Here is a 27,064-nt window from a genome sequence, read left to right on the forward strand (position 1 = left end):
TCATATCTGTCCCCATATGATAAAATCCACCACCCCCCCTGATTTTTTTTTCTCGAGTACTGTGCACTAGGGATGGGCGGTATGGACTAAAACATTTATCCCGATAACGATAAAAATGACGATAAAAAAAAATACCAATTCAACTCCAACTTTCTTTCTTTCTTTCTTTCTTTCTTTCTTTCTTTCTTTCTTTCTCATTTCTTTCTTTCCTTCTTTCTTTCTTTCTTTCTTTCTTTCTTTCTTTCTTGCTCATTTCTTTCTTTCTTTCTTTCTTTCTTTTTTTCTTTCTCCTTTCTTTCTTTCTTTCTTTCTTTCTTTCTTTCTCATATATTTCTTTCTTTCTTTCTTTCTTTCTCATATCTATCTTTCTTTCTTTCTTTCTTTCTTTCTTTCTCATTTCTTTCTTTCTCATTTCTTTCTTTCCTTCTTTCTTTCTTTCTTTCTTTCTTTCTTTCTTGCTCATATCTTTCTTTCTTTCTTTCTTGCTCATATCTTTCTTTCTTTCTTTCTTGCTCATTTCTTTCTTTCTTTCTTTCTTTCTTTCTTTTTTTCTTTCTCATTTCTTTCTTTCTTTCTTTCTTTCTTTCTTTCTTTCTTTCTTTCTTTCTTTCTCATATATTTCTTTCTTTCTTTCTTTCTTTCTCATATCTATCTTTCTTTCTTTCTTTCTTTCTTTCTTTCTTTCTTTCTTTCTTTCTTTCTTTCTTTCTTTCTTTCTTTCTTTCTTTCTTTCTTTCTTTCTTTCTTTCTTTCTTTCTTTCTTTCTTTCTTTCTTTCTTCCTTCACGTACATTGTGCGTGGATAAAACGCACAATGTACTTACTAACTAAATCCAACTTTGCACAAAAACGTCATCAACAGGAATTTATCATTTTTACCGTGAGGTGATAAATTCTTATCGTGGGGAATTTTTTTGACGGTTTATCGTGAACGATAAAATATCACCCATTCCTACTGTGCACGACTCACACTCAAGAGTTTCGGGGGAACTGCGCCGTCTTGACCGCGTTTGCCACTTGTGTTTTTCTCAGCCGAGGTTGAAGTGTCTGAGCCACATACTGAAAAGGTTAAACGAGGAACACAAGGACTTTATCAGCGCGCTGCTTCCAGAGGTACGGCAGCTCGTAACGACACGCAGACACGTGCAGTACTGATGTTAGTGGTCGTCATTAAGGATATTCTTTCTTCCAGGTGATTATATGTACCAAGGAAGTGTCCGTCGGGGCTCGTAAAAGCGCCTACACTCTTCTGGTGGAGATTGGAAATGCTTTCATTCGCTTCTGTGGAAACACAAACGGTGACACGGTTATTCTGAATGCTTGCAGGCTAGCTTCTGTTTGGAATGTTTGAGCATTTTTGATAATTGTTTCTGCTCCTGCTCTAGATGCCATGGATCAGTTCTTGGTGTTGGTGTACGCAGGACTCACCGGCTCCGTCACCATGATCACCTGCACGGTGTTGGCCCTGACGCGGATAGTGTTTGAGTATAAAGGTTAGTCTACAGTAGGAATGGGCGATGTTTTACCGTTCACGATAAACCGTCCAAAAAATTCCTCACGATAAGAATTTGTCATCTTGCAGTAAGGAAGGAAGGAAGGAAGGAAGGAAGGAGAAAAAAGGGGAGAAAGGAAGGAAGGAAGGAGAAAAAAGGGGAGAAAGGAAGGAAGGAGAAAAAAGGGGAGAAAGGAAGGAAGGAAGGAGAAAAAAGGGGAGGAAGGAAGGAAGGAAGGAAGGAGAAAAAAGGGGAGGAAGGAAGGAAGGAAGGAGAAAAAAGGGGAGGAAGGAAGGAAGGAAGGAAGGAGAAAAAAGGGGAGGAAGGAAGGAAGGAAGGAGAAAAAAGGGGAGAAAGGAAGGAAGGAAGGAAGGAGAAAAAAGGGGAGAAAGGAAGGAAGGAGAAAAAAGGGGAGAAAGGAAGGAAGGAGAAAAAAGGGGAGGAAGGAAGGAAGGAAGGAGAAAAAAGGGGAGAAAGGAAGGAAGGAGAAAAAAGGGGAGGAAGGAAGGAAGGAAGGAGAAAAAAGGGGAGGAAGGAAGGAAGGAAGGAAGGAGAAAAAAGGGGAGGAAGGAAGGAAGGAAGGAGAAAAAAGGGGAGGAAGGAAGGAAGGAAGGAGAAAAAAGGGGAGAAAGGAAGGAAGGAAGGAGAAAAAAGGGGAGGAAGGAAGGAAGGAAGGAAGGAGAAAAAAGGGGAGAAAGGAAGGAAGGAGAAAAAAGGGGAGAAAGGAAGGAAGGAAGGAAGGAGAAAAAAGGGGAGGAAGGAAGGAAGGAAGGAGAAAAAAGGGGAGAAAGGAAGGAAGGAAGGAGAAAAAAGGGGAGGAAGGAAGGAAGGAAGGAAGGAGAAAAAAAGGGGAGAAAGGAAGGAAGGAAGGAAGGAAGGAGAAAAAAGGGGAGAAAGGAAGGAAGGAAGGAAGGAAGGAAGGAGAAAAAAAGGGGAGAAAGGAAGGAAGGAAGGAAGGAGAAAAAAGGGGAGAAAGGAAGGAAGGAGAAAAAAGGGGAGAAAGGAAGGAAGGAAGGAGAAAAAAAGGGGAGAAAGGAAGGAAGGAGAAAAAAGGGGAGAAAGGAAGGAAGGAAGGAAGGAAGGAGAAAAAAGGGGAGAAAGGAAGGAAGGAAGGAAGGAAGGAAGGAAGGAGAAAAAAGGGAGAAAGGAAGGAAGGAAGGAGAAAAAAGAAGGAAGGAAGGAAGGAAGGAAGGAAGGGAAAAAAGAAGGAAGGAAGGAAGGAAGGAAGGAAGGGAAAAAAGAAGGGAGGAAGGAAGGAAGGAAGGGAAGAAAGAAGGGAGGAAGGAAGGAAGGAAGGGAAGAAAGAAAAGGGGAGAAGGGAGAAAACAAGGAAAGGAGGAAGGAAGGAAATGAGCATGAAAGAAAGAAAGAAGAAAGAAATTAGTCTGAAAGAAAGGAAGGAAGGAAGGAAGGAAGGAAGGAAGGAAGGAAGGAAGGAAGGAAGGAAGGAAGGAAGGAAGGATAAATTCCCGTTGATGATGTTTTTGTGTAACAAACATGGTGGATCTGAGAGTGAGATAGATTAATAGTTAAAAAGGTGGAGTTAAATTGGTATTTTTTAATCGTTATCGGGATAAATGCCGGAAATTATCGTGATACATTTTTTTGTCCATACCGCCCATCCCTAGTCTACAGACACTCTGGGGTTTAAAAGCTCGTGTTTTGGGGTCAGACTCAGTCTGTAACTTCTGTCCCTCAGACTCCATCGAGGTGTCCACCTTGGAGCAGCTGCTGCACAACGTTTGCCTGCTGCTGTCGTCTCGCACCAGAGAGATCGTCAAAGCCGCCTTGGGTTTCATAAAGGTCATCCTCTTCATCATGGACCCCAAAACGCTGGCCTCGCACGTCACTGTCATGGTAGGAATCGCCTCTTTTGAGGCTCGTCGGCATGTGAAATGTTTTGGGCACGAGAATCAGATGTGAAAGGTTGTAAAAGTGCTTGCAGAGGAGGACAAGGGAGCATTGCGAGCATTGCTCCCTGTGACCACATCCCTGGTTCGATGTCAGTTGTGTCTGTTTAGCATAGGCCTCATCCACATAAAAGCATTTTCATTTGAAAATGTGAAACTATTGTTTGGTTATCCACACTAGGAATGGGTGATATTTTACCGTTCACGATATACCGTCAGAAAAATTCCTCACAATAAGAATTTGTATCTCACGGTAAAAACGATAATTTCCCGTTGATGAGGTTTTTGTGTAAAGCAAGGAAGGAAGGAAGGAAGCAAGGAAGCAAGGAAGGAAGGAAGGAAGGAAGGAAGGAAGGAAGGAAGGAAGGAAGGAAGGAAGGAAACAAGGAAACAAGGAAAGGAGGAAGGAAGGAAGGAAACAAGGAAAGGAGGAAGGAAGGAAGGAAACAAGGAAAGGAGGAAGGAAGGAGAGAGCAGAAGGAAAGAAGGAAGGAAGGGGAAAAAAGAAGGAAGGAAGGAAGGAAACAAGGAAAGGAGGAAGGAAGGAAGGAAACAAGGAAAGGAGGAAGGAAGGAAGGAAACAAGGAAAGGAGGAAGGAAGGAAGGAAACAAGGAAAGGAGGAAGGAAGGAGAGAGCAGGAGGAAAGAAGGAAGGAAGGGAAAAAGGAAGGAAGGAAGGAAACAAGGAAAGGAGGAAGGAAGGAGAGAGCAGGAGGAAAGAAGGAAGGAAGGGAAAAAGGAAGGAAGGAAGGAAGAAAACAAGGAAAGGAGGAAGGAAGGAAGGAAGGAAGGAAGGAAGGAAGGAAACAAACAAGGAAACAAGGAAAGGAGGGAGAAAAGAGGAAGGGAAGAAGGAAGGAAGGGGAAAAAAGAAGGAAGGAAGGAAGGAAACAAGGAAAGGAGGAAGGAAACAAGGAAAGGAGGAAGGAAGGAAGGAAGGAAGGAAGGAAGGAAGGAAGGAAGGAAAGAAAGAAAGATTCCCGTTGATGAGGTTTTTGTGTAACAAACATGGTGGATCTGAGAGCGAGATAGATTACGGCCCAATCCCAATTCTCCTTCACTCGCCCTTCTTTTCTCCACTCGCACTTCTTTTCTTCCCTAAGCCCTAAAAAAGAAGGGGGAGATTTTAGGGCACTTGAGATCTAGGGCACTTGGCCCAGGTGCCCTGTCCCAATTCTCCCCCTACCCCTCGTTTTCATCCCTAACCTGATCAGGAAGCTGAGAGCCAAAAGCTGTTTTAATTTCAGCTGTAGCGCTGTTAATATGGAACTTTATTAAGTTTTAATATTTTTTCAGGTATAATGGTAACCTTAAGATCCCCAACCGGGGCTCAGTTTATCCAAATAACGCCTGTTAAGAAATTTGACCCGATGTTTTCGGAGATGAGAAGAGCCGGGAGCAGCAGCAGCTCACAGCCCGAGAAGAGACGTGTCCGCCGGGCAGGCTGCTCCGTCAGCCCCGGGAGAGACACTCTCTCCCGGGACGCAGCTCTGTTGAGAATCACGCCGGCTGAAATAAATCATTTAGGAATATGTTGGTTTAATAGATGAAATCTAACAGTTGTAGCTACGCCTGTTAAGAAATTTGCTCCGAAATTTAGAGATTTCTGTCTGCCAGGTCCGGAGCTTGGGTCCGCGTTAAATCGACGCAGAGCCTACGGCGTAGGTTGCGTAACCTCCGCCGTAGGATCTGCGTTGGTGTAACGCGGAACCATAAATCCCTTTATTCTGGCGTGATCTTCCGCAACTTTATCTGAAAGTGTGTAAATTACCCAGATAACAGCTGGATTACTTTGTGGTTTCTGAAGACTATTATATCAGAAACATCCAAAACAAATCTGACGAGTCACAGGATTATTTCTCTCTATTTCTCTGAGACCAGTCTGCCTGTTTGCCTTCGGTCGGCGAGTCAAATCGACGCAGAGCCTCTTTTTTTCATACCCCCTCGCTCGCCAAGTCAGCATCTGAAATCCCTCGATTTGAAGGGGCTATTCTCAGCCCCTAGCCCTCGTTATGCCCCTCCCCCTAGGTGAAAAGAGGAATTGGGACACCACTACCTTCACGGGAACGCGCAAAAGTTAGGGTTAGGGAAGAAAAGGAGGGCGAGGGGGAGTATTGGGACGCACCCTTATAGTTAAAAAGGTGGAGTTGAATTGGTATTTTTTTTTTATCATCATTTTTATCGTTATTGGGATAAATGCCAGAAATTATCGTGATACGTTTTTTTGTCCATACCGCCCATCCCTAATCCACACTTTCATGACAATTTTGACCCTTTTAAAACAGAGAGATTTTGTGCTGCAGGTCCTTTTTCAAGTGCTGCTGTCTTTGCTGTGCTGTTATGCAGCCAGAGTCTGTATTTAATAAAACATCAACTGCCTACTAGTGCAGGAGGAAAGTCATTACGAGCTATCACAAGAACAATCTGCAGCAAATATTATTTCCCGTGGAGCTTTCAGCCGGCTTTCACTTGTAGGCATGTGTATTTAGACTACGGTAGTGTGGATTGCAGCCTGATTGGATGGCAACTTTTTCCCCCTTTCTTCAACCATCTGTTTTCTCTGGACAGAACATGAATATTACTGAAAAAAGTGCTTGTAAAGTCAACTCCAATTTTCTCCAAATGGACAGAAGGACAACAACTCAGCTTCTTTCCAACCTCTTCCAACTTTATTTTTCCAACTTTTCAAATCAATTTGTTGGTCTTTGTTGGGGGTCTTCGAATAGTAGCGTAGTTAGGTTGTTAACCTTTAAAACAAGGAAACATATGATTAACAACATTGTCAAAATAAACAATCATTTTTTAAACAAAAAAGTCCTGTTTCAGTAGTTATATTTTTAAACATTTCTAAACAAATAATGTCTCTTAAATAAACAATTTGGTTTTAAACAAAGTATTTTAAACAAACCCTTTAACAATTATTTTAGAGTATTTAAGTATTTAAACAAATGTCATTTTGAACAAACTAACTGTTTTAAACAATTACATTTTAAATGGTCGAATTAAATTACAATAAACCATCTTTTAATTAAAGTGCCTTCAACACACATTAAACAAAGTGTCCAATAATTTTAAATAAGTTTTAACACTAAAGTTTTTTAAACAAAAGCATTTCTTTAAATTACTTTTACTATGAAAGGTAGACACTTTTAAATTAAAGTCATACTAACCATTTACCAAAGTCAGTTTTAAATTATTAACCATATTTTAAATTAAAGCCATTCTATCCAAAATCATCATTAATTAAATTCAGTTGAAATTAAAGTGAATTAAAGTATTAACTTCAACTATTTAACCAATATATAATTAAAGTCAGCATTTTAATCACATTATTTTATAAATTATAAAGTAATAATGTCAAGCAGCATTAAAGCCAACATGCTGAAATGTAACTTTGACTAAGTTCACCTCTAATAATAATAATAATTCAAATTAAAGTATACTGCAAGCTTTTAAATATACCATATTAACTTTTATCTAGATAAGTCAAGTATAATTATAATGAATGGTATAATAAATCAATATTCAAGCACAGAGGAAGATTTGAACAGAATTAACAAAGCAGTCTTAACCGACCATTAGAGCCTTGGAGAAGTATTCCAGGAGTAGACTTGCTTGCTTGTCGTTTGGTGTGTGTCTGCATGCTCATGGCAGCAGCTTTCTCAGGTGTTCTGGGTTGGCCAACGAGCTCCCAGCAGCCACCTTGCTGCTGGTGCATTGTGGGAGTTGTAGTCTTCTGGGTGATTGTCCTGTTCAATATAGAGATCTTTGCTCTCCTGGGTTAGGACTCAACATTATCCTTGAGTTGAAGGTGGACAATTGAATCTTTACCAGCGGCTTCTCCTGTGTTTTGCCACAAGTTTGTAGACGCGTTTGGTTATGAGATGAAGCTCTGTGCACACTGCACTGCTCTGGACTGCATTTACAGTAAAATCCCAGTCACATTTCTGTTTGCGTGTTTTTTCTTTGGGGTGAACCAGTTTATGTCTGAGGGTTTGGTTAACTTTGAAATGCACAGGGGAATGTGGTTTTTGGAGAAGATTCACATATGGAATGACAGTGTTGTCACATATGTGTTTCTTTTCCTCTTTGTTCAATGCTGGGGTGTTTTTTCTTTGTGTTTTTTTTGCCCCAAGTTTGTTTGCTGACTTTACAAAGGCCCCATTTAGACACCGGCAGGTTTGAAGCTTTGCCTTTTCCTCTGTCTTACGTGGTCTCAGTCCGATCCTACAGAGTTCTGTTGACGGGCAGTTTACGATCCCGTGGGTCGTGTGAATCAGACACGAGATATTGATTTGTGTCTGTGTGTTTACATGAGTAGAGACCTCTGCCCTCCTCTGTCCAAACAAAGAGAGGGCTTGCCCTTTTTTATGTTTATCTTTCAACTATTATTTTTCTCATGAGGACAAATATGTATTTGGTCTGCAATGGTCAGATTTATCCATTTTTTTCTTAAACCCGGTCAAAACACATGGTTCTGACGTAAATAACACTGGGTAGGGAGGAAGGAAGGGAAGGGAGGGAGAGAAGGGAGAAAAGAAGGAAGGAAGGAAGGAAGGGGGAGAAGGGAGGAAGGAAGGAAGGAAGGAAGGGGGAGAAGGGAGGAAGGAAGGAAGGGGGAGAAGGGAGGAAGGGAGGAAGGAAGGAAGGAAAAAAAGAAGGAAGGAAGGAAGGAAAAAAAGAAGGAAGGAAGGAAGGAAAAAAAGAAGGAAGGAAGGAAGGAAGGAAGGAAGGAAGGAAGGAAAAAAGGAAGGAAGGAAGGAAGGAAGGAAGGAAAAAAAGAAGGAAGGAAGGAAGGAAAAAAAGAAGGAAGGAAGGAAGGAAGGAAGGAAGGAAGGAAAAAAAGAAGGAAGGAAGGAAGGAAAAAAAGAAGGAAGGAAGGAAGGAAGGAAGGAAGGAAGGAAAAAAAGAAGGAAGGAAGGAAGGAAAAAAAGAAGGAAGGAAGGAAGGAAAAAAAGAAGGAAGGAAGGAAGGAAGGAAGGAAGGAAGGAAAAAAAGAAGGAAGGAAGGAAGGAAGGAAGGAAGGAAAAAAAGAAGGAAGGAAGGAAGGAAAAAAAGAAGGAAGGAAGGAAGGAAGGAAGGAAAAAAAGAAGGAAGGAAGGAAGGAAGGAAGGAAGGAAAAAAAGAAGGAAGGAAGGAAGGAAAAAAAGAAGGAAGGAAGGAAGGAAAAAAAGAAGGAAGGAAGGAAGGAAGGAAGGAAGGAAGGAAGGAAGGAAGGAAGGAAGGAAGGAAAAAAAAAAAGAAGGAAGGAAGGAAGGAAGGAAGGAAGGAAGGAAGGAAGGAAGGAAGGAAGGAAAAAAAGAAGGAAGGAAGGGAAAAAAGAAGGAAGGAAGGAAGGAAGGAAGAAAGAAAAGGGGAGAAGGGAGAAAAGAAGGAAGGAAGGAAGGAAGGAAGGAAGGAAGGGAAAAAAGAAGGAAGGAAGGGAAAAAAAGAAGGAAGGAAGGAAGGAAGGAAGGAAGGAAGAAAGAAAAGGGGAGAAGGGAGAAAAGAAGGAAGGAAGGAAGGAAGGGAAAAAAGAAGGAAGGAAGGAAGGAAGGAAGGAAGGGAAAAAAGAAGGAAGGAAGGAAGGAAGGAAGGAAGGAAGGGAAAAAAGAAGGAAGGAAGGGAAAAAAGAAGGAAGGAAGGAAGGAAGGAAGAAAGAAAAGGGGAGAAGGGAGAAAAGAAGGAAGGAAGGAAGGAAGGAAGGGAAAAAAGAAGGAAGGAAGGAAGGAAGGGAAAAAAGAAGGAAGGAAGGAAGGAAGGAAGGGAAAAAAGAAGGAAGGAAGGGAAAAAAAGAAGGAAGGAAGGAAGGAAGGAAGAAAGAAAAGGGGAGAAGGGAGAAAAGAAGGAAGGAAGAAAAGAAGGAAGGAAGGAAGGAAGGAAGAAAGGAAGAAAGAAAAGGGGAGAAGGGAGTAAATAACACTGGGTTTTGCAGATTGTGTCCCACTGGGAATTCCATCCAAGGTGAAAATGTGTCAAATAAAAAAGTTAAAAGGTAATAATGAAATAAATAAAATGTGAAAAAAGCTCAATATTTCAGTTCCAGATGTCGGTTCTGACCCACGTCTTGTAAAGTGGCTTTAAATAACTGCTAAGGCTGCAGTGACACCAAAAATATGACGGATATAATATATATATTTTATGATACAGAAATAAAGTTGGTTCTGTTAAGTCCTTTTAAAGAGTTTTAGCAACGATTTCTCTCTTCCTTGTGTTCAGATGGAGGGCGTTGGAAACATCAAAGATGACATGAGGAGACACTTCAGAACTAAACTGAAGAACATCTTCACCAAGTTTATCAGGAAGTTCGGGTGAGTCTCGTCATTCTTGCAGCAACCAAATGTGCATCTTCGTTAGGGGTGTAACAATATATCGTGCCACGAAATTTCACGATACAAAAACGTCACAATACGTGTCGTGGAGGTGACAACCTGTATCGCGATATTGGGTTATTAATATTAATATATTGTGTTGACTAGTAACGCGCATCCGACCGCGACCGCGCGGACCAAAATCTTACTCCGCTCAGAAGAAAGTAGTCCTGTTTTGCGGTCCTGTTTTGAGCTCTGAACCTTTACTTACGTAAGGCTGGTGTAGAGTTAAGTCTTACCTTATTAAATTAAACCTTTTTGGGGTGGTGAGTAGGATAAACACGGGACAACTTCTGCGTGAGTTTGCGTGTACTTCAATGTCCGCTCAACAGCGTAGGATTTCAGAACATCAACACAGCACCTAGTGCTGTATCACTCCGCCCAATCTAAAACATATTAACAACTGATATACTGACTAGTGTAATTATAGTGCCTGATTTACAGAATATAAAGAATATATTTATAAAATAATGAACCCTGAATTACCAAAATAACCTTCTTAACAAAAATAAATCTCCTCTTACACTTATAAGGTGAGCATGAATCAATCTTTTTTATGATGTAAAATTATATGTATTTATTTACTTGTATTTATTTATTCAATTTTAGTTGTTAATTTCTGGAAAAGAAAAAAGTCAAATCATACATGAGAGAAACTATTCAGTTTGTGGCTAAATATTTGTACTTGTCTGAAACTGAAGATCATAATGCAAACCTGACATTTACTTTTAGTTCAGTTTGTGGAAAATGGTTGGCCTGGCTTTCTCTTTAAAACTAAAACAGTTATAAAGCATTACAAACTGAAACAATAGGGCAAACGCACAGTATTGTTTTGTATTTTGTGTCTTTCAAATAAAAGACAATTTTTTCCAGTCATATATTCCTCATTCAAGGTTGTTAAAAAAATACTGCTATAATATCGTATCGTATCGTTATCGTGACCTCAATATCGTGTATCGTATCGTATCGTGAGATTAGTGTATCGTTACACCCCTAATCTTCGTTCTACTTTATGCTCAAAACCATTTGCTTTATCTTCAGTTTTGAGCTGGTGAAAAGCATGCTGCCTGCAGAACACCACAAGGTGCTGGCAAACATCCGCAAGGCCGAGGCGCGCACCAAGAGGCGAAAGCAGGCTGCCGAGGAGCACGACGAGTCGGACAGCGAGGAGGAGGCGCCTAAAGCAAAGGGCGAAAGGTTTCCCCACAACTTCCAACGCAAAGCCTGTCTTCATTCTTGATTTGACACATTTGACTCTAAAACTCCTGCTTTGCTCTCCTTTCTAGTATTGAAGACATCCTCGCAGACTCTGACAGTGACTTGTCAGGAGATGAAGAGACGAAGCCTCGTGGCGGTCAGAGGAAAGCAAGCAGGCAGCAGAAAGGCAAAGCGTGGCTCAAAGAGGGAGAGGAGGACGACCCGCTGAACTTCTTGGATCCAAAGGTTTCCCAGAGAGTTCTGGGTAAGACGGGCTTCGGTCCTGTCGTCTGCTGCCACTGCATTCTCGCAAAGACGGAAGGTTGTGAAGTAATGTGACTTTTGCTTCTCGTCAGCCACCAAACCACAACTAAAGAAGACGGCTAAAGTGGATCACGGCTTTAAAGTGACCTCAGATGGACGGCTGATCATCAGAGAGGATGATGAGGAGGACGGCAAAGATAAAAATGGTAAGAAGAAATCAAATGGTTTGCTGCGTTCGGTCTAAATCAGGCTGTGATGATATTTTATTTTGTTTTTCTCACAGATGCAGAAGAGATGAACGATATCTTAGAAGAAGCAGGAGTTAAAACTGTGAGTTTTGTGTTGTCTGTATAAATGAGCCACAAGAAAAAATGTCATTTATATTTATCTATCTTTTCACATCCACCCTTAGAAAAAGACACAAAAAAGGAGGTTTCAAGATGACGCTTTGGATGATGACATGGAAGTAGAGCCTCTTACAAAATATAAAGGTAGTTGTATAAAAACAAACACCCTCTCTAAGTGTTTGAACATCTCACGACTTTTGATTGTGATCTTACGTTGTGTTTTGTCCTCAGCCGGCGGCTCAGGTATTCACAGATCTCTGGGAGGCGGCCAAGACTTTGGATCTGATTACAAATCAAAGGTGAGCATGAATAAACCCCTCTGAATGGATTGATGTTGGATGCTTCTCGGTAAATGTCGACTTGATTGCGTATTCCTTCTTCTCACAGAAAGGAAAAGGAGATGTAAAGAAACAAGGAAAACCTGATCCGTATGCGTACATCCCACTGAAAAAGGCCCAACTCAATCGCAGGTATGAGAGCCGGCTCTCGTGTCAAAACTCTCGGGCAAAGCATTTACTGTGCAAAAGACGACTGATTCAAACATGTTTAATTCTGTGCCGACAGGAAACGTGCCAAGCTGCAAGGCCAGTTCAAAGGCATGGTGCGGGGAGCCCAGAAGGGGGCGCTGTCTGGAAAGAAAATGCAGAAGAAAAAGAGGAAAACATGAAGAGCATACTCCATATTTCTCAATAGACTCTAACTGTGATGCGTGTGTGATGGCATGATCCTAAGCATGCTCAAATGTAGATAAAATACTGTTATTAACATGAAAGGACTTTCATGAGCACAGCAAACATGCTGAATATGTCGGCCTTTATGAACATTTTCAAACTTGACAGAAAATTATTAGATGGTCAAGAGACATCTAAGTAATTATTTTACCATACATTGAATGAATCTCTCGAGTGATATCAATAAATATATTTATATGCAAACACAATGGACAAAATACAGCTATCAAAGGAATAGTTTTGTGTCTGCTGACATCTCTGGGTGGTTGAGTAAAAGCATTCATTAATGCTATAAAGATGATTTCAACATCACTAAGGCTGTGTAGACTAAAAGGTTTTTTTCATTTCATCATCTGAAACAGTCGTTTCCAGTTTTATTTACACTGACAACCCTTCAAGACAGCAGTTGTAGGTTGTTCACATGCATTTACAATCGTTCTTCACCCAACTGGGTTTCAGCAACTTGAGTCGTGCAGCGTTCTGCTCATTAGGATATTCCCAGACTCGCTATGATTGGAATTGCAGTCAAATGTTATGATCTTGTTTTTGCAGTCTTGTGTGCTGAGTAAAATGTCAAAAAAAATAAAAGCATTTGGTATAAAAACTAGTGTGGTTGTTAGGAGGAATTTGGGGCTATCATCATCTACATTACATGACATAATGATTCTGTTGCTAAGTCGCTGCATGGACTTGGAAACACTTTAGTGAACATGCCAGCAAATAAAAATTTACAAAGTGATATAAGATTTAGAAATTTCATGTTCTGTGCCTGGCCTCATTTTTTCTTCTTTTTTTTTTAATGGACTGAGATGAGGTGGAGAACAGTCCTGTGGTCTGATGGGGATGCCTGCATAACGTCATTAAAACCTAATTATAGACAGACAGACTTCATCTTTTTCAGGAAGATCTTTTTATTTTTATTTTGAAAACAATTCCAGAAATGAGACAAATGAAGCCCAGAGCAGCTGATTATTGAAACTTTTTTTTAAAATAAGGAAATGTCTTCCTTTCTACATTTGAACGCTTTGCTCTGTTTTGAATTTGATACTTTTTTTTTTTAATTTCCCTATCTTATTTGCTTGTGAAATTCCCCATGTAGCCGACTGTGCAGAACCCACCATGATGAGGTGGCCATGGTTTTAGAAAGTCTGAACACTTTCCAAACCCGTTCCTCATCCCACTGCAGGGCCGCAACACCATTAGTGTCGTGCTTGTGGGAAAGTGGTGACAAATTAACTGGCGCAGACGTTTTTACTTGAGAGTAAAACGACAAGCGATTCAAAATCTTGGAATCAAGGATTCATTTAGCAGCTTATCTGTGTAAATCTCAGGAATAGATTATAAGTGTCCTGACAGCGGTGTAATTAGTCTGATTAAAGAAAATCTCTGTAAGGCTAAGTCATAACATTGTCAAATGTTGCATCCTGCATTACCTAATTAACTAATAACTGTGTCCTAAAGTCGAGGCATTGAGTGTGTTCGCAGGCTGATTTACAACACGACTACAAAATATTACATATAATACCATAATCCTAATGCCTTTAAAATAATTCACCGGCAAGCAGAAGATAAAAAAAAAGAAACTATTTATTGAAGACAGACAAATTGTTAATGAAGAAACAATGCAAATCATCATTTCAGTCAGTATATGCAGTATACAGAAGAACCCCTGAAGATACACATTTTTTTTTTTTTGCAGTTTTTCACTTGTAGATGTTGCTAAGAGTCCCAGCAGATCAGACGCCAGAAAGCTTCCCAATGTCTGCTAAAATGCAACCCTCCCTCAAAGATGTAAAAGTCCTACCAATCTAGCGGATGCTAAAGAGAGAGGGCCTGTATTAGAATAAATAAAATATCGAGAAACCGCCCCGCAGTTTATTCAAGGAGCACCGAACTGCTAAATTTGAGCTAGATTGCAGAAGACGTTTTTCTTTGGTTGAAAAGGTACAAATATGCATGAACTGTGTACACCCAAGCCGCCGGTGCCTACATGTGTAAATATATATAAAAAGCCAACATAACTGCCGTCCCTACTGAACGCCTCTCGCTGTTATTTTCTACGGAACCAAACGGGTGTTAGTGCTTACTTTCAACATTCATGCAAGCTGTCACAAACTAAGTTTCAGCAACACTAAAGTAAGTAACCCCCCCCCCCCCCCCCACACACACACATGATTGCACTTACTCTGACCAACAGTCTACATGACGTCTCATGCTCTTCACACATAGGGCTGCCACCTTTCAGAAATAGAAATAAGGGATGCCCTGATTTCAGCAGCGCAGGAGCCAAAAAAAAAAGCCCTAAAACTTCTAAACTGAATAAAAATGTGTTTATTTTATATGAAAAACAAAATGCTTTGATTTAAAGTTTAAAGTGCTTTAATAGCATTGAACGTTCATGACTGTAGAGATAGACAACCATATAGCAACTGAAATAGCCTCCTATGCTACGTATGTCCACATCAGCCCAGATGTATAATATAGATACTGGTGAAGAATATGGTGTAAAAGTTAATTTATTTCAATAATTCAACTAGAATATGGTGTAAAAGTTAACTTATCTCAATAATTCAACTAGAATATCGTGTAAAAGTTAATTTATTTCAATAATTCAACTAGAATATCGTGTAAAAGTTAATTTATTTCAATAATTCAACTAGAATAAGGTGTAAAAGTTAATTTATTTCAATAATTCAACTAGAATAAGGTGTAAAAGTTAATTTATTTCAATAATTCAACTAGAATAAGGTGTAAAAGTTAATTTATTTCAATAATTCAACTAGAATATGGTGTAAAAGTTAATTTATTTCAATAATTCAACTAGAATATGGTGTAAAAGTTAACTTATCTCAATAATTCAACTAGAATATCGTGTAAAAGTTAATTTATTTCAATAATTCAACTAGAATAAGGTGTAAAAGTTAATTTATTTCAATAATTCAACTAGAATAAGGTGTAAAAGTTAATTTATTTCAATAATTCAACTAGAATATGGTGTAAAAATTAATGAAAATACGGGACAAATCGTGTCCCGTATTAGTTCAATAAGGGACGCAACATTTTTTTCTCAAATAAAGGACAATTCCGTATTTTACGGGACGGGTGGCAACCCTATTCACACAGTCCTGATCAAGTAAATACATGGTTATGTTTATGTGTCTTATTTAAGAGTGCCGACCTCAACCAAACTCTGTTGAGGATTATCATTATTAGCAGATAAATACTTTTTGCTGTCCAGCAACAAGGCACAGAGCTCCCAGTCAGGCCTCCTGGCCTGGAAGATGTTTCCGATGCCCGAGTCTTAGCACTGAAATCAAATCATTATGTGTATTGCATCCCCTCTACTCGTCATTACAGCCTGGGCGGGGGACGAGACGGTGGGGGTCCCGGGGGCCCCGGGGGAGCACGGTTCGGGGGTGGACCCGGAGGGGGTCGGACCATGGAAGGCGGCGCGCGGGAGGGAGGTTTTGCGGTGGAGGGCGGTGCGGTGCGGGGCCCTCTGGACGGAGGCTTGGTGCGGGGGACGGAGTTGCAGACCAGAGGTTGCTCTTCAGCTGGCGGGGGAGACGGGGGAGGAGGGGGAGGAGGGGACGGGGAGTGAGGCACATGAGCAGGGGCCGGGCGGTTGTAGGCGGGCTCCCCGTCCCCGACCCGCTGGAAACTAATGCATCGGCCCTGCAAGAGAGAGAGAGCAGAGACCAAGGTTAGGCGACGACTGGACGTGGTTGTTTCGGAGCAGAATCCAGATTAAAATACAGTGCGTCTCTGTGCAAAATCAATGAGCGCTCCATTCCTTTCAGCTACAAAGGTTTGTGTGAGCCTCTGCTCTGGCTTTACAGACAAACGCATGTGTGTTTGAGGCCCCGGAGGGCGCACAGAGCCGCTTCTGTCCCCCCGTCCACACCTGCACTCAGTACTCGAGTTGTAAAAAGAATTCAGGGGGGATGGTGGATTTGATCATATGGGGACAGATAATTTGTGCTGATTACAAATAATATAATATATTACAAATAATAGCAGTGACCAAAACACCTGCAGAAATACTGCAGGAATGACATAGCAGCAGTTAAATGCAGCCTTCTGTAAGCTTTAAATATCCACTGGGCTTACATCAAATACATCAAAACACAACAATAAAAAACACTTTTCTGAACTTATCAATATGACTCTGTCCTTCACAGGATAAGTAACATGGATCACTGCAAAAACTCACAATCTTAACAAGAATATTTGTCTTATTTCTAGTTAAAATGTCTCATTTTAGTAAAAAAAATCTCATTATTCTTAAAACAAGAATCATCACTGGAAAAAAAAACAATTTTCACCTGTTTCAAGTAGATTTTCACTTGAAATAAGTAGAAAAATCTACCAGTGGAACAAGATTTTTTTGCTTGTAATAAGAAGATAAATCTTGTCCCAGTGGCAGATTTTCCTACTTATTTAAAGTGAAAATGTACTTGAAACAGGTGAAAATTGTCAAATAAGTTATTTTTCTGGTGTTATTTTTCTGGTGATGACTCTAAATGTTGAAATATCAGTAAAACCACATTCATTAATGAAATGAAATAAGGGATGGAAAGGGGGGATGGCAGTTTTACTGGGGGGATGATTTTGACCGTTTTTATTTCAGGGGGGATGCCATCCCCCCTCATCCCCCCTCAACTCCAGTACTGCCTGCACTACAGTAGCGATGATGCAAGCAAAAACGGGTCCTGACAACGTGATCACGCACGCATTTGCAGTCTCCAGCTTTCCCCGTTTCCCCTCCTCTTCTCGGGGAGCCTCTAATGTGACCCGGCCTTTCTGGACGCAGAACAGATAGTGGTTTATGTCCCGTCTGTGTTCGACTTGAAGGGATCTTAAGAGGAGGATTTACATATCTCCACAACAGTTAACAGAAGCCAGTCAACCTTTAACATAATTTACAAGTCGAAGAGAATAGAGAGCTTCTCTTATTGTACTCTTGATGCTTTTTATCTCTTGTTTCTGAAGCATCCAGCAGGAAGACACACACACATGCACACACACACACTAGGGTTGCCACCCGTCCCGTAAAATACGGAATTGTCCTTTATTTGAGAAAAAAATGTTGCGTCCCGTATTGAACTAATACGGGACGCGATTTGTACCGTATTTTCATTAACTTTTACACCATATTCTAGTTGAATTATTGAAATAAATTAACTTTTATACCATATTCTAGTTGAATTATTGAAATAAATAAACTTTTACACCATATTCTAGTTGAATTATTGAAATAAATTAACTTTTACACCATATTCTAGTTGAATTATTGAAATAAATTAACTTTTACACCATATTCTAGTTGAATTATTGAAATAAGTTAACTTTTACACCATATTCTAGTTGAATTATTGAAATAAGTTAACTTTTACACCATATTCTAGTTGAATTATTGAAATAAGTTAACTTTTACACCATATTCTAGTTGAATTATTGAAATAAATTAACTTTTACACCATATTCTAGTTGAATTATTGAAATAAATTAACTTTTACACCATATTCTAGTTGAATTATTGAAATAAGTTAACTTTTACACCATATTCTAGTTGAATTATTGAAATAAGTTAACTTTTACACCATATTCTAGTTGAATTATTGAAATAAATTAACTTTTACACCATATTCTTCACCTGTAGCTATATTATACATCTGGGCTGATGTGGACATACATAGCATAGGAGGATATTTCAGTTGCTAGTATGGTTGGCTGTCTGTACAGTTATGCAAGTTCAATGCTATTAAAGCACTTTAAACTTTAAATCAAAGCATTTTGTTTTTTCATATAAAATAAACACATTTTTATGCAGTTTAGAAGTTTTGGGGCTTTTGTTTTTGGCTCCTGCGCTGCTGAAATCAGGGCGTCCCTTATTTCTATTTCTGAAAGGTGGCAACCCTAACACACACACCCACTCAAACTCTTGTCCTGCTCAGTCGGTGTGTAAAGGATGGAGAGTAGGTCTCCGTGTCAGGGACCCTTGGTGGTCTGATTATAACACCTTATTAAACAGAGAGGCCCTGAAGTCACACAGGGGCCATTAAGGGGACCCCAGCAGTAGCAGCTTTGTGACTGAAGGAGCCATTGTGTGTTTGTGTGTGTATATGAGGGGTGTGTAATCAGTACTCGAGTTGAGGGGGGATGAGGGGGGATGGCATCCCCCCTGAAATAAAAATGGTCCAAATCATCCTCCCTGAAATAAAAATGGTCCAAATCATCCTCCCTGAAATAAAAACAGTCCAAATCATCCCCCCTGTAAAACTTCCATCCCTCCTTTCCATCCCTTATGTCATTTCATCAATGAATGTGGTTTTACTGCTATTTCAACATTTAGAGTCATCACCAGAAAAATAACACCAGAAAAATAACTTATTTGACAATTTTCACCTGTTTCAAGTAAATTTTCACTTAAATAAAAAAATCTGCCAGTGGGACAAGATTTATCTTCTTATTACAAGCAAAAAAATCTTGTTCCACATGCAGATTTTTCTACTTATTTTAAGTGAAAATCTACTTGAAACAGGTGAAAATTGTTGTTTTTTCCAGTGATGAGTCTTGTTTTAAGTGTAATGAGATTTTTTTTACTAAAATGAGACATTTTAACTAGAAATAAGACAAATATTCTTGTTAAGATTGTGAGTTTTTGCAGTGATCCATGTTAGTTATCCTGTGAAGGACAGAGTCATATTGATAAGTTCAGAAAAGTGTTTTTTATTGTTGTGTTTTGATGTATTTGATGTAAGCCCAGTGGATATTTAAAGCTTACAGAAGGCTGCATTTAACTGCTGCTATGTCATTCCTGCAGTATTTCTGCAGGTGTTTTGGTCACTGCTATTATTTGTAATATATTATATTATTTGTAATCAGCACAAATTATCTGTCCCCATATGATCAAATCCACCATCCCCCCTGATTTTTTTTTACAACTCGAGTACTGTGTGTAATTGATTGAGGGTAGCCCAGCTGTGGGGTGGGGGCGACCACTTCTTCGGTGTTGTCGCTGGACCGGAGTGAAAAGGCCGGTTTGTTTGCAGCAAGAGCAGCAGCACCGCACCAGAGAGAGCATATGGACACAATGAGAACACAAGCTCATGAATATGAGTGTGTTTGTGTGTGTGTGTGACTGTAAGCATGCCTCCACCACAGCATATGGCCTGAATGAAACCTCATGAATAACAGAAAGAGAGGAGGGGGAGAGAAAAGGTTAGGAGGCAGCCTGCAAGAGTGCACCAAAAAAAAACCCACATGCTTAGTGCTGAGGATAAATACGTTGTGTTAGTTGTGTTCCCCCTTTGGCTGAAATATCCGTCACTGGTTCTTTTCTCCTTGTGGCGATTGTTTACCTCAAACCCTTAAGTCCCTTCTCAAGACAAAAAAAAACAAGCCCTGAAACACCCGCAGCATCCCTGCTCACACCAGTCATCCGTCTCGTCTCTGCTTTTCCTCCAGCCTTTGGAGGACTTTGTCCTTACCGCACAAGCGTAAACATATAAAGCTAAAAATTGTTTACAGAGAACTGGTGAACACACATACACATATGATGTCACCAGCCACAGAAAGTAAAAGGGAGAAAGAGAAGAGTTTAGACACACATCTGACGTGACAGTGCTGCCTGTCAGCTCGCATGACGTCACGGTAAATTCACTCACACAGACAAACATGTGGACTAAAGAGTTAAAATGCTCTACAGTGCAGGGTCTGGGTCTCTCAGGTCTGAAAGGAGACGTTAGTGGTGTTCAAGGCATTTAGGCCCTGTCCCAATACTATCACAACCCCTAGTTTTCATCACTACCCCTAAATTCTGCGCGTTCCCATGAGGGTAGTGGTGTCCCAATTCCTCTTTTCACCTAGGGGTAGTGAAGAAAACTAGTGTAGTGGCTATGAATCTGTCCCTACGGATCGAGTGTTTTCGGATGCTGACTAGCTGATCTAGGGACAGAAACATTTCCCAGAATGCTTTTCGTCGTCATTTGCGGACTGAATAAAGAAAAAAAACATGGCGGACATTTCTTATTTTTTAATGAATAAAATCAATATTTTGAGTTAGTTTCTGCATAAAAATGCATTTTGATTACATTTCTAGCGAGAAATATATATTTTACTTTCATAATATTCACTCAGTGAATGTACATAATCACTCGCTTGCCCGTTGTTGCGAAGTCTTTTTCAAACCTCGCCAGAATAAAGGCTGATTTATGGTTCCGCGTTACACCAATGCAGAGCCTACGGTGTAGGTTACGTACCCTACGCAGCCCCCGGGTCTGGCACTCAGAAGGCGCGCCGATTTTTTCCAGTGGCCAACCGCGGTACTGCAACCAAAAATCCCATGCGCCCAGAAAGCTTTTTTCCCATAGACCGCAATAGTAAAAGATCGTCCTCTAAAACTGTTCACAGGACACCTCCAGCTGTAATCCCCGGCAATTACTAATCTTTGTATTCTATATTTTTAAGTCATGGACTTTATATCCGTCAAAAATGTTTTATAACGGCCAGAAAAGTAAAAGAAAAGTCTCTTTCTGGGCGTGACGTCACGGCTGACGTCACAGCCGTGTCCGTGCATTCCACGGATGTTTTATATTAATATATATTATATAATTATATTATATTAATACATTAATAATATATGTAATACTATACATGTAATAATATACATTAATTAAGATATTATATTAATACATATTATATTAATATTCGCGTCATTGCCCCGGGGCATGATGGGAGACCCCATAGCATCATGGGAGGTGACTCAACTGCGCATCCTCTATGGGCCGCTGTATGCGGAAGTAAACCCGGAAGTCAGAGATTTTTTCGGCTTATGCGCTGGCTGAGCAGAATGCATTGAAATGAATGGCCGGCCATTTTTAGTCTCCAATCCAGTTTCTATAATACATCCATGACCCTACGCCGTAGGTTCTGCGTCGATTTAACGCAGAACCATAAATCAGCTCCGGAGCCGGCAGGCAGAAATCTCGAAATTTTCGGAGCAAATTTCTTAACAGGCGTAGATACAACTGTTAGATTTCATCTATTAAACCAACATTTATCTTCCTAAATGATTTATTTCAGCCAGCGGTAATTCTCAACAGAGCTGCAGGTTTCTCCCCCGGGACGACGGCGCAGCGCGATCACGTCTGTTCTCCGGCTGCTGCTGCTCTTATCTCCGAAAACATCGGGTCAAATTTCTTAACAGGCGTTATTTGGATAAACTGAGCCCCGGTTGGGGATCTTAATGGTTACTTTTACGCCTGAAAAAATATTAAAACTTAATAAAGTGGCATATTAACAGCGCTACAGCTTTTGGCTCTCAGCTTCCTGATTTTAGGGGTGGTGCTGAAAGTAGGAGTAGTGGGTGTATTGGGACAGGCTTTAAACAAAGTGATGGATGGTAAGAGAGAAAGGGTTAAAGGAGGGTTTTGTGAAGATGCAGGGTTGGTGTCCACGCTCTGGTCGGGCCTGAGCTGTGCCATTCGTGTCATCGGCTCTGGGGATGAAAAAAGGGGCTCTTGTCCGTCACAATACGGCTCGTAGCCTTTCAGTTGGCGTGTGTTTGTGTGAAGCTCCCTGCAGAGCATTGAGACACATTACAGTGGGCCACACACTCATTAAAGAATGAGCTGAAGTGCAAAGGCAGAGTGTGGAAGACACTGTCAGTGCATTGATGGTTGTTTGTTGAGGCAAAGCAGGAGTAACGACGAGAGAAAGCAGGATGAGCTCTCTCTGATCTCATTAAAAAGGCTCACCGGGGAGTCTGATGCTTGCTAGTTAAAGCTGTTCATTTTGCCACCTTGTTGAGCTTTATGTGACCTAGCTATGCAGTCTGTCATCGTTCTATCACAAAAAGATTCGGCATCGCTTTTTGCAAGCAGTTCCCCCACAATTTAGATCCGTCTCTGGTTTCCCTAACAATGAGAGATCAGTCTTTCATGGTCGACACGGCTATTAGCACGACTTCTAAACAAGTATCTCCCTCGGAACAAAAGTGGATCCCCTTCTGCCCCCTCATTTTTTTTCCATGTGAGAAGTATCGGTTCATTTTCCTCAGTTAATGGCGCGTGAAGGGATTTGTGGGGGTCATTACTGAATGGCTCTGTGACGCACGGCCCCACAGAAAGTGGTTGACAAAGACTCCAGAAACTTCTGCCCTGACAGACACTAATTGTTCTGTTTGGACAAAAAAAAAAAGAAGGTCCAACATGGAAAAAAGGACAGAACCAGGACTGGACACCACTTTTATAGACTTCAGATACAGTAGCCTCTCACACGCACTGTGCTGCATTAGTGAAGATGAATCCCACCATTCAAAGTACAGATCAATAAGTGATACGCCGTCGCCTATGTGAAGTGACAATGACACCATTTATAAAGCTGCAGATGTTTCACCATGGCAACCAGTATGATGATGGAAACACGTCTTTGAGATGCCATTCTGCAGGGTCAAGGTTAGATAACAGAAAAGCCTCTGCTCTCTGCTGTCACGCCCTCCAAGGAAATGTTACGATTTAGGACTTTTCATGGGTGGCAGTGATGTTCAAAAAAAAGGGAAAGCATGCTTTTATTTTATTATTACTGCTTCCAAACTGCATTCAGGACCTGTTCCAGATAAAAGAAACCTGTTATGATCTGAGGGGGAAACTCATGTTTGAGATGACGACAGCAAGAACTAATATTAAAAAGAAATGTACATCAGTTAAGGCAAAAGAAATTTGGAATAGTTGTAATAACAACCTAAAAATGTGTCGCTCTATCGTCAAGTTTAAGAAATTGTTTAAAGAAAATATTGTAAATAAATATAAAACACTATAATTATAAAGTATACTATCAAAAACATTCTAGGATGTGAAATGTCAATTTTATATTTTGTCTTACTTATTTATTTATTTTTTTTCTTCTTTATGTATTGTTTGTTTTCACTGAGTAAAAGCTAATGTCTCATATTTTTGCTGATCAAAAGAAAAAAGGGTAGGCACTATAAGCTACGGCTTCAGCCTACACCTTCTCGGCAAAAGAAATGTTGATTTTTTTTTTTTCTCTTCCTTTTCATCTTGTTCTGTACAAGCCGAAATAAAGATTAATTCAATTCAAAAAAAATTATTTTTTAATTGTCTTTTTTTCTTCTGTGCATGATGCTTTTCTTTCTTTTTTAGCTACTTTTATTATGGTGATTGTTTTTTTGTTTTTTTTTCATTGACTTTTTTTCCTTCTCTACTGTGCTTGATGCCTTTCGTTTTAGCTACTTTTATTATTGATTCACATGTCTTTTAATTACTTTTATATTGACATACTTTTATATGTCAAGAAGAAGGGTATACACTGTATATATGTATTATTATTATTATTATTATTATTATTATTATTATTGTTATTGCTACTATTATTCTTTTATATATCGGATACTCTTATATTGCAAGAAGGGGCCGGACTAGATAAGCATTTGCTTCTTCCTGTCCCTTCTTGAACAAAACTGGTTGTGCTTTATTATTATTGTTGATGTATGTGTTTTAAATTGTTTTGTTCAAGATTAATAAAGATCAAATCAAATCAAATCAAATGCTGTATGAAGAAACATCAAGTCCTTTTTCACCATAGTCGCTGCTTGGAAGTAGTGAATTAAGGTGCAGCCAGATATTTGGTGACTTGATAGGAACCTAGTTGTTTCCTGGGAGTCACAGGGGCGAGTGCAGACCAGAACAGTCCTCCTTGTGTGTGAACAATTGCAGCTTTGACAAGGAGAGTGGTATTAGCAGCTCTTTTACTGAATGTAAATGTAAGCATGTGTGGAGTTGAGCTGTGCACGTTGCTCAATAACACGTCTTTATGTGGTGAGACAGACAGACGGTTGCAGAGGCTTTATTGTTCAACAGAGACAGAAAAGCCTTCTGTGTTTTCTAACTAACTATTTAAAGCCTTTTGGGCGGTTCTTAACCAGAAAATCCTAGAAATTATACAGGATTCCAAAATTATAGTGTAGGACCTGTTATACCTGTTTGTGTTGAGGTGGATTTAAGCAGGAGATAAACGTGAAATAAGTGTACGGTTGGGAAGCAGACTCACCTGGTCCCCAGGCTGGGGTCTCATCAGGGATACCTGGTCATAACCTCTCCTGAACAGAGCCCACAGAGCATCTAGCTTCCCCTGGAAAACCCAGAAATCATAAAGTTGGACACTTAAATGAATGAAAAGAAGACATGCATTGAACATTTGAAGGACATTCCTATGAAGCACGGACCTGGATAGGTGAGTACCACTTTTTCTGCTGCGGCGAACGGCGGTGAGGTTTTCGAGGTTTGGGCTCGTAAGGTTCAAACTCCTGGTCTGGCATCTTTACGATAGCATTTTTAGGCTTGTCCAGCTTAGCACCTTCCTCAGTTGATCCTTTCTCCCCCCATCGCACCTTGGAATTTTAAATAATGAAAAAGAACAATTTAAAACTAACAAACAAAACACCAAAACACAATTGAAACATTCCATATTCATTTCATTTCAATTTCATTTTCATTTTCATTTCATTTATTTATTTATTCAAAGAGGTTAAAACAAAAACAAAATAATCAGAATGCATAAAATGTATATACCGAAAAAAAACAAAAAAAAACAAAGAACAACAAAGAAAACCATAAGAAAAACAAAGCAAATTAAAGAAACAAATCTATATGTAAATAAATATTTCCTGTTTGAAAGGGTGTAGGATGAAGTTTCAAAAAACTTTTCTAGTCCTACCCCTTCTAATGTTCTGTTTTTACCATTTCTTCATTTCACACAACTTCAAAAAGAAAAGCATAAAAGAAAAGAAAAAGTGGTTCAGCTGAGCAAGGCACTTTGGTCATTGGTTGTCAGTTCATGTGTCCGTATCCATTTTGTATCCATTAAGAGTAGTGTTTTTAAAGATTCGTTTGAACTTACTTAGTGATTTGCATGATTTCATTTCGTCTTTACAGTTATTCCACAATTTGACTCCCTTCACTGATACACAATGGGTTTTGATGTTTGTTCGTACATGTTGTTTTTTAAAATTACATATTCCCCTGAGATTGTGTTTATTTTCTTTTATTTGAAACAACTTCTGGATGTCTTGTGGCAACTGATGATGATTTGCTTTATGCATGATTTGTAAAGTTTTGAAGTCGACCAGATCCTTAAATTTGAGTGTTCTCAGTTTGATGAAGAGTGGGTTTGTTGATTCTCTAAAGGCCGCATTATTTACAATTCTTATTGCTCTTTTTTGAAGTTTGAATATTGTATCCGTGTTTGTTTTATATGTGTTCCCCCATACTTCCACACTCTTCCATTCTCTTTAAAGCCTTTAGTCCGACGTGCGCCTGTACCTCCATCCGTTTGATGCCGCCCACTCCTCTTCCTCCATAGTATGAAGCATCCACTGTGGGCCACCTCTTTTTTGGCATCCCATCATCGTCATCCGAGTCCTTTAATTGAGACCTTATCGGTGATACGGCTCATAATCTTTAATTTACGCCTAAAATAAGAACTAATGACTGCAGAATTGTCTAAAACTACATTGATCGATGTATTTCATGCAGCTGGTGACTTACTGGCTCTGGAGGGGGAGGTGGTGGAGGTTCTTTGATCACCTGAATATTAGAAAAACAATGGACGTAAATATGAGGTAATCATTACAGTTATCTACAAAGCCGAACTGTTTGGATCGGCCCAGTTCCAGAAATGATGAAGTGGTAATGAAGTGTGAAAGTCTGGCTGAAACACTCGCGTCTGAAATGCAAACTTACCACCGTGCAGCAGAGCGGCCAAAACCACCACATGAGCAGCAGAGCCAACAACAGGAACACGACCAGCAGCGATACCAACACGATGGTGCCGTCAAACTACGCACGAGCACAGGAGGGAGAGACAAGGGTTAAACTCAAACACGGAGACGACTGATGCACAAAAAGAAGAAGGGAAAAATGAAAAGCAAGAGTACTCACAGCCTCCTCTGATGACAAACAACAGAGGAGAAGGAGAGGAAGATAAGAGAAGCAGGAGAAAATAAGAAAGTTGGAAAGAAAGAGTATTTAAAAGAGGCAGCATACCGTCAAATAATTACATTACATTTAGCAGATGCTTTTAACCGACGCATACCGGCACGTATTGTTGCACTGCCGACTGCACACAGGATGTACTTACACATTCAGTGGTTGTGATATGTACAGAGCTGGTGATGTAGGAAAGTCCCTCATTCATGCTCACCTGCAGAAAGATCACCCTGGAAAACACAAATCCACCTGATCAGCTGATATGCACCAACGCATCGCGCTTCAGGCTGCCTGCATGTGTGAACACATCTGTGGCAACTATGGAAATTTGCTCGCAACGTGTCAAATGCATTCCTCTATCTGATTTGTCCACACTTGCTGCTTTGCAAACACACAAATATGCTGACGGAGACAGAAAGCTATGAAGAGGTCAAGGAGCTCTCCACCCTTAGAAAGAATCTCCCCTGCTTGGATGAGACCCAGACCTCTACAACAGGGGTGGAAAGTAACAAATTACATTTACTCACGTTACTGTAATTGAGTACTTTTTATGAGTAATTTGTAATTTTCTAAGTAGTTTTTGAAATATGTAATTTTTACTTTTACTCGAGTACATTTTGACCCAAGTATTTTACTTTGCTACATTTGAACCCCCTCACGTTACTGAGTACAAAATTTATGGTGAAAATCTTGTGGGCATTTTATTTTGGTCTATTGTGAATAGCAGGATCCTGCAGGCATTGGGCACTTTATTTTGTGTTTGA

The 27,064-nt window shown here is 40.0% G+C and overlaps 2 protein-coding genes across 2 annotated transcripts in view; one reads left to right on the forward strand and one right to left on the reverse strand.

Annotated features, from left to right (window-relative positions):
• rrp12 (ribosomal RNA processing 12 homolog) overlaps window positions 1-13,024 on the forward strand; it is a 37,127-nt gene extending 24,103 nt beyond the window's left edge. Inside the window, exons 22-34 of the mRNA XM_061745574.1 lie at window positions 1,032-1,112; window positions 1,192-1,297; window positions 1,385-1,492; window positions 3,192-3,349; window positions 9,601-9,692; window positions 10,794-10,949; window positions 11,039-11,214; window positions 11,306-11,419; window positions 11,497-11,543; window positions 11,626-11,704; window positions 11,792-11,859; window positions 11,948-12,030; window positions 12,125-13,024. Coding sequence (XP_061601558.1) covers window positions 1,032-1,112; window positions 1,192-1,297; window positions 1,385-1,492; window positions 3,192-3,349; window positions 9,601-9,692; window positions 10,794-10,949; window positions 11,039-11,214; window positions 11,306-11,419; window positions 11,497-11,543; window positions 11,626-11,704; window positions 11,792-11,859; window positions 11,948-12,030; window positions 12,125-12,227 — 1,371 coding nt within the window. The 3' untranslated portion in view covers window positions 12,228-13,024. The remainder of the gene's footprint in view (window positions 1-1,031; window positions 1,113-1,191; window positions 1,298-1,384; window positions 1,493-3,191; window positions 3,350-9,600; window positions 9,693-10,793; window positions 10,950-11,038; window positions 11,215-11,305; window positions 11,420-11,496; window positions 11,544-11,625; window positions 11,705-11,791; window positions 11,860-11,947; window positions 12,031-12,124) is intronic.
• Window positions 13,025-15,077: 2,053 nt separating this feature from the next.
• Window positions 15,078-27,064, reverse strand: part of antxr1d (ANTXR cell adhesion molecule 1d) — a 30,423-nt gene continuing 18,436 nt past the window's right edge. The window contains exons 12-18 of the mRNA XM_061745575.1: window positions 26,452-26,530; window positions 26,055-26,150; window positions 25,860-25,898; window positions 25,635-25,733; window positions 24,539-24,703; window positions 24,364-24,444; window positions 15,078-15,966 (exon numbers count right to left, since the gene is read on the reverse strand). Of these exons, the coding sequence (XP_061601559.1) occupies window positions 15,643-15,966; window positions 24,364-24,444; window positions 24,539-24,703; window positions 25,635-25,733; window positions 25,860-25,898; window positions 26,055-26,150; window positions 26,452-26,530 (883 nt within the window). The 3' untranslated portion in view covers window positions 15,078-15,642. The remainder of the gene's footprint in view (window positions 15,967-24,363; window positions 24,445-24,538; window positions 24,704-25,634; window positions 25,734-25,859; window positions 25,899-26,054; window positions 26,151-26,451; window positions 26,531-27,064) is intronic.

Source organism: Cololabis saira, chromosome 17 (assembly GCF_033807715.1).
Source record: "Cololabis saira isolate AMF1-May2022 chromosome 17, fColSai1.1, whole genome shotgun sequence".
NCBI classification, from domain to species: domain Eukaryota; kingdom Metazoa; phylum Chordata; class Actinopteri; order Beloniformes; family Belonidae; genus Cololabis; species Cololabis saira.